The sequence below is a fragment of the Thamnophis elegans genome, chromosome 1 (assembly GCF_009769535.1).
Source record: "Thamnophis elegans isolate rThaEle1 chromosome 1, rThaEle1.pri, whole genome shotgun sequence".
NCBI classification, from domain to species: domain Eukaryota; kingdom Metazoa; phylum Chordata; class Lepidosauria; order Squamata; family Colubridae; genus Thamnophis; species Thamnophis elegans.
In genome coordinates, this window is record NC_045541.1 from 95228056 (window position 1) to 95244929 (window position 16874).

Consider the following 16874-nt stretch of genomic DNA (forward strand, 5'->3'; position numbering starts at 1 on the left):
TATCTTAGAAGTAGATGCAAGTTAGACATCACTGACAATGCAATCCTGTTCATGTTTCCTAGTAGATCCCATATAATTCCATTTACACTCATGACAACCATTCTAAGGAACAAAGTATATGATACTTACCTGGAACTGTTAAGTATAAATATAATGAGTTATTTGTTTTTATTTTTTTCAAGTGTTACTTTTTGCATAGAAGAAAGGCAATAGGAATGGGCTAATTCTATTCCCATCATTTCCTTCCCTTCCCTTCAGGCTAAAACTCTGGAAAATCAGTAATCTTAATTCTGTGGAAAATCATCATGGTTAATAGAGTTGCGTGGAAAAATTCATTGTTTATATGTATGGAGACCAAGGAGGATAATGACAAAAGAGGTTAAAACTAACATGTGTGTACTTACTTACTACCTCTCCTTATAAGGGTTCAATATATGGTTTGGAAAGCAGTAAAATAGCTAAAGTTGATTATGCTGCTTGCCAAATGCACTGGGGTTTAATTAACAATAGCAAAAGCACATAGAGATATATTGTTCCATAGAGTTTTACACTATGTAAACTATCAGATTATTTTCTTTTCATACTTTTGTATATACTAACCTGATCCACACTCATTTATGCTTTGTGTGCCTGAGCAGTTTACAAATGTAAGCATAGTGCCTCCAGCAATCTGGATCCTTGTTTTACCAACCTCGGGCAGGGGGACACTGTGTTCTAAACATTTCACCATTAAGGCTTAAATATAATTACGGATAATCCTATCCATAACACAGTATATGTGGGGTGATTCTGCCGCACAACTAATAAGAATTAAGTGGTTTGGGATTCCACTGAAGGTGGAACCATACTGCTTCCTTCTTTTTCTTTACTAGAAACCATATTGACTTTGCCATTGCTGACACTTCTTCGGTGTCTTGTCAAGACTACACTCTGTTCATGAATCACTCCAGCAGTAAAACTTTCCAGCTTTTTTCACCACCCACATCCCAATCATCATGGCAATGACATGGGAGTTTAAGATGGTACCTTTGGTATCTCTAGTCACAGAACCCAGCAATTCACCAGCAGTGCTTAGCTTGCTTCAGCTGTTCGTTTAAGAGAATGGATATGAGGATGAACAGATGGGTAAAGAGGAATCTCTTAAAACTAGAATTATATGAAAACTAGAATTATAACTCTAAAAATTAGAATATTGTGCAAAAGTTCATTTCTTTCAGTAATGCAACTTAAAAGATGAAACTAATATATGAAATAGATTCATTACATGCAAAGCAAGATAGTTCAAGCTATGATTTGTCGTAAGTGTAATGATTATGGCATACAGTTTATGAAAACCCCACATCCACAATCTCAGAAAATTAGAATAATGTGAAAAGGTGCAATATTCTAAGATCAAAGTGTCCCACTCTAATCAGCTAATTAAGCCATAACACTTGCAAAGGTTTCCTGAGCCTTTAAATGGTTTCTCAGTATAGTTCAGTAACAATCACAATCATGGGAAAGACTGCTGATCTCACAGTTGTGCAGAAAACCATCATTGACACCCTTGACACCCTCCGTAAGGAGGGAAAGCCTCAAAAGGTAATTGCAAAAGAAGTTGGATGTTCCCAAAGTGCTGTATCAAAGCACATTAATAGAAAGTTATGTGGAAGTGTAGAAAAAAGGTACACAAGCAGCAGGGATGACCGCAGCCTAGAGAGGATTGTCAGGAAAAGTTCATTCAAAAGTGTTGGGGACTTTCACAAGGAGTGGACTGAAGCTGGAGTCAGTGCATCAAGAGCCACCACACACAGACAAATCCTGGACATGGGCTTCAAATATCGTATTCCTCTTGTCAAGCCACTCCTGAACAACAACAATGTCAGAAGCATCTTATCTGGGCTCAAGAAAAACAGACCTGGTCTGTTGCTCAGTGGTCCAAAGTCCTCTTTTCTGATGAGAGCAACTTTTGCAACTTTTGCATCTCATTTGGAAACCAAGGACCCAGAGTATGGAGGATGAATGGAGAGGCACACACTGCAATATGCTTGAAGTCCAGTGTGAAGTTTCCACAGTCTGTGTTGATTTGGGGAGCTATGTCATTTGCTGGTGTTGGTCCACTGTGCTTCATTAAGTCCAGGGTCAATGCAGCCATCTACCAGGAGATTTTGGAGCACTTCATGCTTCCTTCCGCAGATGAGCTTTATGGGGATACTGACTTCATTTTCCAGCAGGACTTGGCACCTGCCCACACTGCCAAAAGCACTGGGTTTAATGACCATGGGGTTACTGTGCTTGATTGGCCAGCAAACAATGCAGAAGAGCTAAAGGCCGCTATTGAAGCATCCTGGTCTTTCATAACACCTCAGCAATGCCACAGGCTGATAACTTCCATGTCACACCGCATTGAGTCAGTAATTGTTGCAAAAGGGGCCCAAACCAATTACTGAGTACATATGCATGCTTATACTTTTCAGAGGTCCGATATTGTTCTATGTATAATCCTTGTTTTATTGATTGCATGTAATATTCTAATTTTCTGAGATGGTGGATTTGGGGTTTTCATGAGCTGTACGCCATAATCATCACAATTATGACAAATCACGGCTTGAACTATCTTGCTTTGCATGTACTGAGTCTTATCTCATATATTAGTTTCACCTTTTAAATTGCATTACTGAAATAAATGAACTTTTGAACAATATTCTAATTTTTTGAGTTTCACCTGTATAATGTCTCTATGGGATTCTGTCTCCACTAATAAGGCACAAGGATATTCTACTCCCTAGGAATTTTCACAAGTTCTTTTCAGTGTACTGCTAAAAATTGGAAACCAGTTGTATAGGATGTAGAATGTTAGTGTAAGGAAGTTGTTCATAATCATTATTTTTAGCAATAGCTGTTATTAATACAATGTAGGAAAAATTACAACTTCCTAAAAATAAACTTTCACATGTTAACCATATGATCATTATTACTTGAAGGCAAACATCTGATAATAGAAAATTAGTATGTCTGCATTAAATGAGCACTATTTCTTCCTTTGAATTCTAATTATCTATTAAAATAGTTATTCATATGTCTGGACATAATTACATAGGAGGAATTCAAAGTCATGAAATCCATATGAAGAGAATAACTAAGAAGCAGGCAACAGTTCAAAGAGAATGATTCTTAAATATATTGCTTCAATCATTTTAAGCCAACTGTGCTTTCTGTATAATTTTATAAAACATGAACTGGTCATCTTAAGCCCCATTTACTTTTAATGAGATTTAATTACTACCAATCTTTTTCTGAGCTGTTTTCCATACCAAGCTATAAAATATATTTTATTTGATGAGATGTAATCTCCAAAAACTTTCAACAGTTGTTTAGATAATAAATATTGCTCTGCACACATGATGCTACTTGGAACCAAATGGTTACTACATAACGATTCCAGAGGAGCAAAAAATTGAAACAGGTAAGTATTTTGTTCTGAAATACAGACACTACTGTGTCAGAATGAATATGTGTGTATATGTAGAGTCAGTTGTTGCTCTGCTTTGACCTTAGGGTGCAATAAAGATACTTACAAAACAGAATTGGTTAATAAAATAAAACTTCTTAATAGCTTTTCTTTACAAAACAGAGTGATTTATAATAAGCAAGTTACAGATCAGGGCAGAATAATATTTCAAAAAACTGGACTGTATTACAAAGCATTTTTTCAAACATCCATTTGTGTTGGATTATTGCTGAAAGATACTAGTAGTCAATCTATTTCAGAAATTTCTTGACTAATTTACAAACATCCATAAAATAGTGAAAAATTTGCATGCTCTAGAAACCTGGTACATTTTCATGCCTCTGGACTAAAAAGATGAAGACGATAGCAAAGGAATAACATTTTAAAGATAGCAAGATGGCATTTACAGAGTCTTTTCATTTATTTTAGCTGACTCTTCGGCATTGCTTCCTTTTCTCTCGGTTGATTTGTTATTTTCCGGTTTAATCCATGGAGGACTGTGTGATTTCTGTGGGTATAATGAAGAAAACACAATCAATATTCCAATGTTACACTGGGACTTGTAATGAATGGAAACATATATTCGGACACCAAAGAATAAGGTTGATCTGCCTCACAGGGAAACTCTCCAATTTGGAGAATTAGGTTCCCTTGAAAGGCAAATAAATAGATTACATTGCAATGCAAAACTGCTATTCCCAATAAAGAATATTTCCTTTGCAGAAGAGGTGTAAAAAATCATAAACTAAAGTAGAAGAAAATTATCAGCTGCCCAATCCTTCCTAACTAAAAATAATTCAACATTTGCATGCTCTGTTGATCAGCCATGATAATTGATAAGGCAGAAATAACATAATGAAGTGCTGCTTTTTTCCCCTCAAGTCAGATTAGCTTGGGGAAATATGTGGCTAGATGGAAGACATTGTACAAATGGTTTGTGTGAGTAGAGAACAGAGCAGTTGAAAATGGAGCACAATAACAAGGCAATATAGCAAATATTTCTCATTAAATAACTACACACCCATTTCTGTCCACTAGGAAGATTTTCAGGAAAATGCTTTTATTAACTTCTTGAGAAAATATGGATTGTACGGAAAATCTAGAAATTATTCTTTCTTTTCTAATATAATCCTATCACTTGGTAGACTGTTGGAGTGCAGCAGAGAACAACAGAATTGTTTTGTTATAGTATATTATCAAGAAGTTTTATATATATTTGCCAATATAGACAAGACAAGGAAGACAGACCACTACCATTTTAAATTTATAAAGGAAATAACAGAGAGAAGAAAAATATACAACTTTGTTGCAAATAACATGTTTATCTGTAAAATTTGGCTTTCCCTATTATCTATTAAATTATGATACAATACTTCCAAATTTCTTAGTGTGTTGAAAAGTGGCTAGGACAAATATAAGGCTAATATTATTTTTCTAGAAAATGAAGATGAAAATTGCAGTAACATTAGAATATAGAGATGACATTATTTCAATATAAGTTAAAAAATACTGGACTATACCAATATCAATTAATATGGATAATGAATAAAAAGCTGTGATAGGATGGCTTCAATCTTGAGTTTTTCTTCATTGTCTTCTCCCTACATCAATACAACTTCCTGAAACATTTGCCTTACATAATTTAGAGTTGTAGATTAGAAATTAGGTTTCAGGCAAAGCAAAACAAATAAACAATAAAAAACCCAGAAGTTAAAAATGACATTGAAGAGAAAATTGTGTCTCTTTCAAAGCTGATGATTCATATAACAAGGAACAAAGAAGGAATTTAATTTGGGTGATCAGAATGTACAAAAACTACAAGATTCATACCTGCATGCTAGGATCTGTTACATTACTCTGGCTTCCTAAACAAGCGTTGCCAATCTGAAAAGTGGGAAAAAAATGTTATTAAACAATCACCTCTAATTTAGAAATCAATAATTCATACACAATTCATTTGTGTTCTTAAACACATGTAGGAATGATTCATAGAATCGTATTTGCCCAAATGAGGGTTTCATGCTTGAGAAAATGTTTGTCCATCTTTACTTTACTTTGCTTTTGCTTTTCTTAAGATTTGAAGGAAAGGTCTCAATGCAAAGAACAGAAAATAAACATGAAAAGCTACCCTAGTTAATTAAACCCGGTAAATTTTCTGTGGTTTTATACAGAACATTTAAGCAGTATTTAATTTCAGTATTGATTAAAGAGATGTGAATTTTGATTTGATTTAATAAAAGTCAGGATAAAATGGAGATAAAAATACCTTTATATAATTACGTTCAAAACACATTTTAAAAAAAGCAAGTTGCTATTGCAGTATTTTTAAACTGCAGAGTGTTGTTGAAATGGCATGAAACATATCTATGATGGAAAGATGCAAACATTTTTTTATCTGTCCCTGGTGATTTTATCAATTGCCATAAGCAGCATGGGGAGATTATATTCTTCAGCTATCTCATTGGTTCTGGGATAAAAGAACATACTGAATAAGGTGAGTCAATATTTTGATCCAGCAGAGCTCCTATTGAACTGATAAATCATATTACATCAAAGAACTCCAGGCAGCTAACAACAGATGAAGGAATAATGATACCAATTTAAAATTCCCTTAACCACAACAGCCCCCTCACAAAATGAGACCTGTGAGCTTTTCTCCCCCGTTGACCCAATGTAGGGGAGAGAGCAAAGTCTTAGCAGCACCCATTAAGGCAATGAGGAGAATGGGTCTACTAGGACTACCACAGTTATTGATAAAATAATCAGAGAAAATCCTTCAGAGGGCTTGAATTTTGCTGGGATTATAAGCCTTTTTTTACCAATTGCATCAAGATATCTATCAGTTTACTCAGGCCTCCTCAGAAACAAGTCTCATTTGGTGGCTTGTTCCTAGGATACAAATGTGGCCTAAGGGAAACTGTAGGAGGGAGAACAATTCAAATTGCATAGTTGTATTTCTGGGATAGAAACTCAATTCTTTGTCTTATGCAGATGGACTTGTAGTTGTCATAGCAATAAAAGCTTATTTGTTCTATAATATGTGGAATCAGATAGTAAGAATAAACATGCATTAAAAGGTTACATTATGTTATATATGCTGTTGGCAATTAAGAAGTCCTCTTCCTCTATTAGCATAATATCTCATCATCCATTTTGCAATTTATTTCCTCTTTAAATATTGCAACAGTGAAAATAGGAGATTATGCTGTATATATCACAATCTGCAATCTAATACATATTCCTTTCACTATGATTGCTCTACATATTGACTTAGTTCTCACATACACTAGATTGCATTGAGAATAATAGTAGCTCTATCAGTGTGTCAGTTAATAAAGGCAAAAATATATATTTAAACTGAGAGGAACATGATTTGTGAGACACTGACTGACCCTTTTATGTCAGTTCTTTATGCAATTAGCAGTGCAATGAAGAGTATACATTTTTTCTCTGGAGGATGATCTGCAGGAAGCATTGTCCTCCTTAGAAAAACAATAAGCTTTCCCTACTAAATGGAAAGCAGGTTGGACATCTGGAATAATGTCTGTTAGTTGCCCCCAGAAAACAAAAACACATACATGAGCCTTGGTGGCACAATGGTTAGAGTGCAGTACTGCAGGCTATTTCTGCTGACTGCTGGCAGTTCAAATCTCACCAGGCTCAAAGTTGACTAAGCCTTCCATCCATTTGAGGTGGGTAAAATGAGGATCCAAATTGTTGGGGGTAATATGCTGAGTCTGTAAACTGCTTAGAGAGGGCTGTAAAATCACTGTGAAGTGGTACATAAGTCTAAGTGCTATTGCTGTTGCTACATCAATCAGTCAAACTTTTTCAGTACTAGAAGTAAGAAATGGCAAGTGACTCACAAAATATTGCCAAAAAGCAATCTGATTATTCCAAATTCGAAAAGGAATTTCACCCCAAGTTATGTAGGAACAGTGGTGATATGGGGTTAAACTCAGATCTTCTAGGATTTATTTTCATAAAGCCAAACCCATAACCCTAATATCAAACCATATCATGGAGTTTCTCTCATCATTTCTTGCCTTCTAATGAATGCAGGTCTCAGGGTGGAGTTTATTTTCAGGTCAATTAGAAATAGATTTGTCCCCCATGCTTTGACAATATGAACCTGAAATGCCCATTTGCATGTGCTTTATGGTGAATGAACAATATGGCAGATGCTTCAGATAACATTTTTCTTTTTCCAATGCAATAATTTCAGTGTTTCCCTCATGTTATGTGGATTGCTATTAGGTGATTGTCCAATAAGTCACTTTAATGCAAAAAAATAAAAATAAAATGTATATTATGACAGCTGGGCAAGCAAAGTCAATTTGTGCCAGAGAAACATGCCATATTTCATCCTGACAAAATGGCTTTAGCATTTTTGTGCCAAAGCTCCTTTTTGTCCTCATTCATACATTTACCACTGTGTTGTGCATTCCTTCCCACATATCTTTGGTGCTACTATTATTATTTTATAAAAAATGGCCATTAATACCTTCCTCAACCTGTTTGCCCTTTTAACGCTAAAAAAAAAGTTGAATGTATTACATCATATTGAAGTTAGTGAAGGAACCTGACTCTTAGGATGAGCTTTTGACCTGCATGAATCTATTATGAACAGCATAGCTAACAATGCTAAAATAAAATTTGTAGTGCCATTTTTTCATTTGTCCTCTTTGTCTGCCATGATAACCCATCTATACAAAAGATGAAGAAAATTCCTTCAATGTTCTCAGAACGTGAAACAAGTAAAAATATGTTGAGTTAACTAGTGCTTGAGAATAAGGCTGTAAAAATTTATGAGCACATTTATTAGCTATAGACAGGAACAGATTTTTTTCATTACCATTATACATGACAAAAAAGTGATTTAATTATTCTAGCTCAAGAAACTCATACAACTAAGATTACATTTACTTTTATTGCCCCATCCTATTGTATGTAGGTGTCTAGGTGAATATTACAATAATTCTAAAAATGAAAAAGGTAAGCCTCCCACAGACCAATGATGTGTTTAGTTAATATTGTGTGGTTTTATGACATTGATTTAATGGGATAATCAGACACTAAATTGCAAAACTGGAATTTTCCTGAACTGTTTATTAGATTTTATCTATTGCATTGAGTATGAAACTATAATTAAATAAAATAATTATAAATCTATCTCCCATTATGATAAGCACATGTCTAATTTAGGGGAGCAGTGGAAGTTCTCTTTAACAGTATTGCAAGAGGATTCAAATTGTTACATGCTGATAGTACAAAATACATGGTCTTATGTATTGTAATGTATATCATGAAATATGTTTTATTGACCCATGGTATGCACAAAAAAACCAAAGCCAAGAGAGAAGAGCTAATGCAGCTTGTCACATAACAATTGTGAAAGCAGCAACTTATTACATTACATCTCCCACACAAATCTTCTGAAAAGGATTCACCCCAAGATCCCAAACTCTTCTGCTCTAGTAAAAATCTATCTGTGGAGAAAAGGATAGACTTTCAGAAGTGTCTGCCTTAAAATAGCAGATACTATATCTCTCCTACTTGTTACTTTTTGGGAAGAGAGACTTTAAATGTCCAACTCTCTTGCCATTAATATTATCTACAGAAAAATGACAGAATGCAGAACTTTGGAGATAACTACATATATTGTTGTTCCATTCTTGACCCACTTTGAATGTTTTTCTGGAGTGTATTTATTTAACAAATTCATATGGTTGACACCTTACCGTATGTGACTCTGGGCAGCATATAACCAACAACTAAAACAATATCACAAATGTTTAAATACTTAATAATTAAATAAAGGCAAGATTATGTAACAAAAGCATCCATCTAAATACAGTGCAAGAATTGAACAGGCTCTCCATTGGATCCCCAAGAATCCACCATAGGTCTCTCTAAAGTTTGGGATTTGGCACCTCTTCCATAATGGACTGATCCTTCATCATTCTTTATCCTAGACTGAATTTATTATGCAAAAATAAATACAACCCAGACTTAAAAAAAGCTTTGCTCTTGCCTTCTAATATGAATAATACATCAAACAGAAGCCAGTGAAATGTAATGATTTTTTAATTAATTTGCTAATCAAATTAGTTGCCTATTTCACAAGAAGTGATTCTGGGCTGCGTACAACAAGTAATGACTGAAGTATTGAATTGGTGTAAGGAAGACCCAAGTTCTAGCCCATACTTAGCCGCTGAAATTCACAGGATGACTTTGTGATAGTTAAATTTGTGATTGGGAAAGAGATTGGTGGAAAGAACTTTGTGTAAGTGTTGAGCTCCTGAATGAAAAACTGCCATATAAAACTGATATTAAACAAAGGCCAGTTTATTATAAAGAAATATCACTCCCACTCCATTATGTCTTCCCAGCTGTGATAAAGACTAGAGAATGTCAATAACCACAAGATGCAATGTTTATAATTAGTGGTGAAGAAAAGAGCAAATGACTATCCATCTGAATCTGTTCCAAATCTACTTTTAAAATCAATGGATTGTTCAAGTTTTATCTTAATTCATGTTGGGAAAAAATAATGTTTCTTGTTTAAGTGATTCTTTGGGGTTTACAAAGTGAATTGAAACCCTGCTTCCAAAGCATTTTTTTTATGGAGTGTAATAATAAAAGGAATTTTGGAGGACTGTGTGGAAGATTAGGTCAGTCTTCCCTAGATAATTTCCTTGCTCTGTTCATTTTTGCAAATCCGCAGCACTCAGCAAATGTTTCAGGATCAATGCTGGAAACAGAGTTATATTTTTCCAGTGCTTGTTCTTAGAATCTCTATTTGGGCTGGAAGACAAATAAAGTACAAGGAGGTAGAGGATAACTAAATGAAAGAGTCTGTATACCTGAGAGACGACTGTATTAAGCAAGGAGGGTGTAATGTGGTAACTGTAATAAACATATATTTGAACTGTTTAATCTGGAGAAGGAATATGCTGCCACATTAAAAGCAAGTTACTCAAGCTGAGTTATGTTTTCTGGGAAAAAAGACAGCTCAATTTCATCGAAGCATTGATTAACATAATTTAACACCAAATTATCCCTTGTCGTATAAAGTGGCCATTTCGTTGGCCGCTATTAGACAATCTATGGCAGGGAGGCCTAAGGTGGTCTAGCTTGTTTGGTGTCTACTTCTTCGAAAGTGGAGACAGTGGAACTATCCCCCTGTGGCTCTTTAGCTGTGGCGTTTTTAATTAAAAAAGGACGCAGCAAACTGTTCAATGTCTATTCTTCCCCTGACCAGGAGGCAAGCCGATATCAAGGCTCAATGGGACACGCTGGAGAACTATATTACTTGTATGGTAACTAAATTCTCAGCGTTGTACATTCTTATAGGGGTGACTTTAATGCCCGTTTGGGAGTTCAAGTGCCCCCCAGCGATAGACGCACTCTACCCCCAAGAAAATCCTTCAGGCCATAGGTCACCTGACTTCAGCCAGACATTCTAAGGATGAATTAACAAATTTTGCTGGCATTCAGTTAGCCCTTCTAACAGCCCAACACAACAAGATAATTCTTAATGGGTGTACCCTAGGTGATCTGGCTGGTTAATTTACTTTCAGTTCCTTATGTGGGAGTAGTGTTATTAATTTTGTACTGGTACCTCAACCTTTAAGAGAGGCAGTCATGCTTTTTATGTGGACTGCCTTACGGAGAGCGCCACTACCCCCTAGTTACAATTATTGAGCTTTTTTTTCAAACATACATCTCCCTAGGGGCCCTCAGATATTAGATTCCTATATGGCCTCGTACACAAGGAGGATCAAATGGTCTCCCAATACTGAAAGAAGTTTCAGTCCTTTTTATCATCTCCGGAGTGTCTCAACTTGTATAAGAAGATACTAGCAAGTAGTGACTCGGAGATAGTCTTGGCCTTGAATCACTAATTAACAGTATCCAAAGGGAGCTTGGAGATGTCTGTGGGACCAGTGGTCTATATCAATCACGAAGTAATACTTGGTTTGACAAAGATTGCCTGATGCTTAGGAACCAGATTAAATGGGTTACCCTGCTCTACTGCAACCGAGGGGACAAACGTCCACCAGAGGACTACTATCGTCTGAAGCGGGAGTACAAAGGATTAATTGCTAAGAAAAAGAAAGCTAAGAGAAAGAGAAGTGGGATCTACTTCTCCTCTCCATTCAGCAGGTGGACACCTGATTATTTTGGCAAATTTGCTGCCCAGCTCTTTGCCGGGCCGTCAGGAACTCCTTCTCTGCTGTGTCTCTAACAGAGACTGGGAAAACCATTTCTTGGCAATTTACCAGGCATCAGCAAGTTTGACCATGCCTACCCACAGCTGTCTCCTGTAGCCCCTGACTGGCAACCTGGTGACCCATGCTGAGATCCCCGATATTATCTCCGAACTCAAGTCAGGCAAAGCTCCTGGCCCTGATGCTATTCCCCCTGATCTGCTAAAATCCAATCCTGAATGGTGGATTCCTGTTTTGGCTAGACTCTTTATGTATATTAATTGCACTGGCAGGGTACCTACCTCCTGGAGCTTAGCAAATTATTGTTCCAGTTTTTAAATGAGGAAATAGAAACAACCCAGCTGACTGTCATCCCATAAGCCTGATCTCCATTATTGGGAAATTGTTTGCTAAATATCTCCATTGCAGACTCCTCACTTGGGTTAGGAATCTAATATTAGGAATCTAATATTATTGGTGCCGAACAAATTGGATTTAAAGCTGGTTGTGCAACACTGGATCACTGCTTTGTCCCAGTACATCTGGTCGACAAATATACTACTATACCAGGTGGCAAACTTTTCATTGCTTTCATCGACCTAAAGTCAGCGTTTGACTTAGTCCCTAGGGGTCTATTGTGGTCAAAACTGCTTAAAAGTTCTATTGACAGACATTTGTTGCTCTTAATTAGATCCTTGTACAATCAGACCTCTAACCAGGTCAGGTGTGGTCTCCAGGGAGAACTCTCTAATCCTATCCCGATTAAGAATGGAGTAAGGCAGGGATGTGTTCTGGATCCTCTTCTGTTTAATATATTTTTATCTGACATGGCCGGTTACATTGGACATACTGAGTGCAAATACCCAATGTTCCCTCTAAGGTGCGCGGCCGCGCACATGGCAAGTAAACGCCACGCAGCAGTTTCCCACTGCCGTGCAGTGTCATTTGCCGGACACGGACTGCAATCTCTGAACTCTGCAGAACAGCTGTGGAATTGTGAACGAAACCCTCCAGCTAAACAGGAGTCTTGACAGCATTTTTTTTAAAAGTTTGGGCGGAATTGGTGCAATTTATTATGCGGCTATACATGAATGGCATCTCCTATGGCAGTTCTTCTTTCTTTTTTGGTTTTAGAAAAGGATAATTCCCTTTTTAGCCAGGCTTTTTGAATTAGATTATGGTGATGTTAACACCAGTTTTTAAGTAGATTTCAATTTAAAAATAATATGTTAGCTGCTTTGAATGCCTTGGAGATGAAAAGATAGGGTACAAAACTGAAATAATAAAAAATAGGACATTCATTTTGAAAAATAAATGCAATACTTGATTAATTTCATATCTTTATTTAAAATAGTTTTGGCATGGCATATGATTTTATCGACTCAGTTGGAAATGATGTGGATGTTGTATCTGATTCTGAGGTGTGTATATTCTTAAATAGCGTAACATAACATATAGTCCAAACTTGCTAGACTATTTAATTGATCTTACTACTTTAAAGGGGGAGAGTTTCATGATAAATTATTTTATTACATTTATATTGCATTTATATATTATATTTATTACATTTATATTCCACATTTTATATTTGTATTGTTATTTTAGTGTTTATTGTCAATTTTGATTGATATTATATTGATATTTCAATACTGATTTTAGTCATACTAAATAACAATTACTGCTATTATTTATCAGCATTAAATATTTACAGTTTTTAATATTGAGTTAGTCATATTTTAGAATAATAGGATTATATTTTAATCGGATAATTGGCAAAATCTAATTCAAATGTGATGGGTTGCATTCCAAAGGAATGTGAGAGGACAGGTTGCCTGCAAAATGCTAGGACTCAGGCTGTTGGTGCCATGTCTCTCTCTAGCCAGTCTAACAATGTAAAAGCTGAGCAGAGAGGCTTTTTTTCCCAATGTGAGCAGAAAAGTATAGTGTTTGAGCGGCAAATTTTCATGCCTGGCATTCATCAGGCTGAAACCTCACTCGCAATCGGCGCTTGATGCTTGGAATATTGCGCAAATGTCCAGCAGACATGACAGCAGTTCAAACTGTTGCTCTCTTAGGTGCTCAGTCATGAAACTGTGCTGCTGAAACACTATACTTTTCCGCTCACACTGAAAAAAAATTAGAGGGAACATTGCCCACGCCCTGAAGCTGACAACTACAAAGATCCCACTTCTTCTTTATGTTGATGATACGGTTCTCCTTTCATTGTCAAGGCCAGGACTGAAAACATTACTTTCGAATTTGGTCTTACTGTGTTGAAAACCATTTGGCTATTAATATGATAAATTGAAAGTATTAGTGTTTACTAGAGCCCAGAAATTGTATAACTGGGATATCAGTGGCCAGCTGTTAAGCGGGTTTCCATTTTAAGTATTTAGGTATTCAATTCAGACACCGGTGCCTGGACAGACACCAAACCCAGGTGCTGAACTCGGCCTCCTGTAGTCACCAGCAGATTTTAAGATTCTTTTATACCCAGGGTGGCCAGTTCATTCCTTCTGCCCTACGTATTTATAAAACCAAACATTGGCCCACACCCTTCACAGTATTCCCATATGGATATGGGGCTTCAAGGATTGCATTGAAAGAACCCAGGCTGCTTTTCTTAGAAAACTCTGGGTCTCGGCCCGTTGTTTGTTTTGCCCTGATGTACCTGGAACTGGGCATTCGATTGGTGGAAGGTATGGCCTGGATTACACCCTTAAATGGTGGTTTCAGGTGCTTTTTTCTGGCAGTTCCTGGCAGCTACCACCTCTCCCTGGTGTTGGCGGACTCCCATATTTCTCACTTGGAGCAAGAGCTGCTGAAGAAACTACATCTGCTAGGTTTTATGGAGGATGCCTTAGGAATCTACCGGCCTTAAGGATGACCAATTTAGGGTAGTCCAATGGCTTGTGGATATTGATTTACAATATCTACGAGCCGGAGCCAACAAAACTTGTTCCCCCCCCTGACTCTTAAAACCAATTTAATAATTATGGATTAAGGATGGCTTCCTATTTTTATTACTTTAACCATTCCAAATATAGAAGAGCTTTTTCTCTAGCTCGCTTAATGTCTTGCCCTCAGCACTTTTGGATGGTCGTTTTAAAGAGGCTCCCGATTAACGAGCGGCTATGCCCTTGTGACAGAGCCGAAATGAAACTGTGGCGCACGTCCTTCTATTTTGCCCCATGTATAACGCAGACAGATCTAAGTTACTGTCTCTTCTTGAAATCGTCCCTTCTAGACCTAATGGCTGTAATTTGGTTTGTATATTGGCCTTGGAGATGGCTCCTCATACATCACCTCTCAGGTTTCCAAATTTTTCTTAAGAGCTGTAACCATTAGAGGAGAACCTGTAACCTTCCCTTAGTTAAGCTTTTGGTGACGGATTGCTATGATGCTATGATCAATTCCTCTTATGTCTCTTTTGTAGTACTCTTGTTTTGGTCTGTGACCATAAATAAAGTCTATATATATAGATAGAGTATAAGCCAAACCATTGTACTCTTCAACAGTAAGCAAAATAAGCTACTACCCTAAGGACCTAAGGTAATATAATTTGTGTGTTCTTTGAGGTTATACTGTCATTGGAGACATGTGGGATATTACTGAGGGCATCTATTCAGCTGACTGGTTTACTTGGGTCAGCCCACTCTGTCGGTCTCCCCACTATGTCAGGCTTGGGTTGCCAAGCTGTTTTGTCAGTTCCTGTTGCAATCAATGGTTCAATGCTTGATTGATCTAGAAAAAATAGACTCTGTCCTTGCAGAAAAAGAAGAATCTATGCAAAATGTTTGCCAGCATAGAAGAGAAATGTAGATTTCCTTGAAGAAGGAATGCAAAAACAATTGATAAACACCAACATAGCTTGAAAGGGATAAGGGGATGAGGAAAAAAACCTCAAGATTAATGTACCTTGATTTTTTGAGTGAAATAGGGGGGAGAGCTAAATTAAAATTTCTGTTACCATATCTTGCAACAATAGAATTCCAGTACTCTTTGTGGAGATTTTTTTCTAACCTAGTCTATCTCATAAATTGTCAGGTTCTGAAGGGTTAATGAAAACAGCCAAACACAGAATGCAGTAAAGGCAGTTTATATTCTTCTTCCAGCATGAACTGACCAACAAAGCACTAAGACAATGAATAAATTGTCAGAGCTGTCACCTGGTGCTCCCCACCATCTTTTATAGTTACTTGTAATTAGGATAACCTGCACATTGCGCGTGCACACAACCCATCCCCTTGTAACCCAGAACAAAAACCACCTGACAATTAATTGTGGATTGTTGTCAGTCAGTTTATCACTAGCTTTGTAGATTTACTCAGCTGTTTGTGGAGGAGTGAAGCCTGATGAGTCTTGGCAACTGGTCCAGGTTTCTCCCCTCTGGGCCTCTGGGCTGGCCGGAGTTGACATAAATATGATAGCCAGTGAATTTTAATGGTGTGATTTTACTATTGCATTGTTTTCATTGTGTGATTTTATTGCTTGAAATATACTTATTTATTTTTTCATTTAGAAACATCATATAGGACAGCATTACTAAATTAAGAAATAAATAAATTTCTATGCCTTCACTGATAAAATATAATTATATAAGCTTACTTTATTGTATTGGATATTTTATTCATAACTTTACTCATGGGATTGTCGTGTGTGTGTGTGGTATTGTTGTTTGTTTATATAACCCTACTATGTTGGTTCCATTGATAGTATCTATATGCATGTTAGCGGTGTATATAGTGTCACTAAGAAATCAAGTATGAGCAGGTTGGGTGGTAGGTTTCCATCAAATGATATGTGCAAAAGATTACTGCTACCTTTGTGAGTCTTGCATAAATTGTCTGTCATAACAATTCTTAATAGTCAAGAGTTGATGTAGCTTGAACACTTCTTCACTAATTTCTATACACTTGGCCTACTTTCCCTTTCCACCAATGATTTACCTGTACTGTCAATTTTATCTCATTCTGATGAAAAGTCCCAAGTTTATCAATCAAATGCTAAAGGTTGTTCCCAATTGTTTTAAATTTTAAAACAGTGTTCCTAATTATAATTCAGCCATGGGGATTAGTCAGATACTCCCAGTTAATGCAAGGGTTTCAGATGTGAAGACTTTCTTTTGATATCCATTTGCAATGAAGGGGGGCATGCCAACATAATTTAAC

At 36.5% G+C, this 16874-nt stretch overlaps 1 protein-coding gene across 1 annotated transcript in view; it reads right to left on the minus strand.

Annotated features, from left to right (window-relative positions):
* Positions 1 to 3756: 3756 nt before the first annotated feature.
* Positions 3757 to 16874, minus strand: part of LUZP2 (leucine zipper protein 2) — a 372060-nt gene continuing 358942 nt past the window's right edge. The window contains 2 exon segments of the mRNA XM_032227123.1: positions 3757 to 3998; positions 5321 to 5374. Of these exon segments, the coding sequence (XP_032083014.1) occupies positions 3894 to 3998; positions 5321 to 5374 (159 nt within the window). The 3' untranslated portion in view covers positions 3757 to 3893.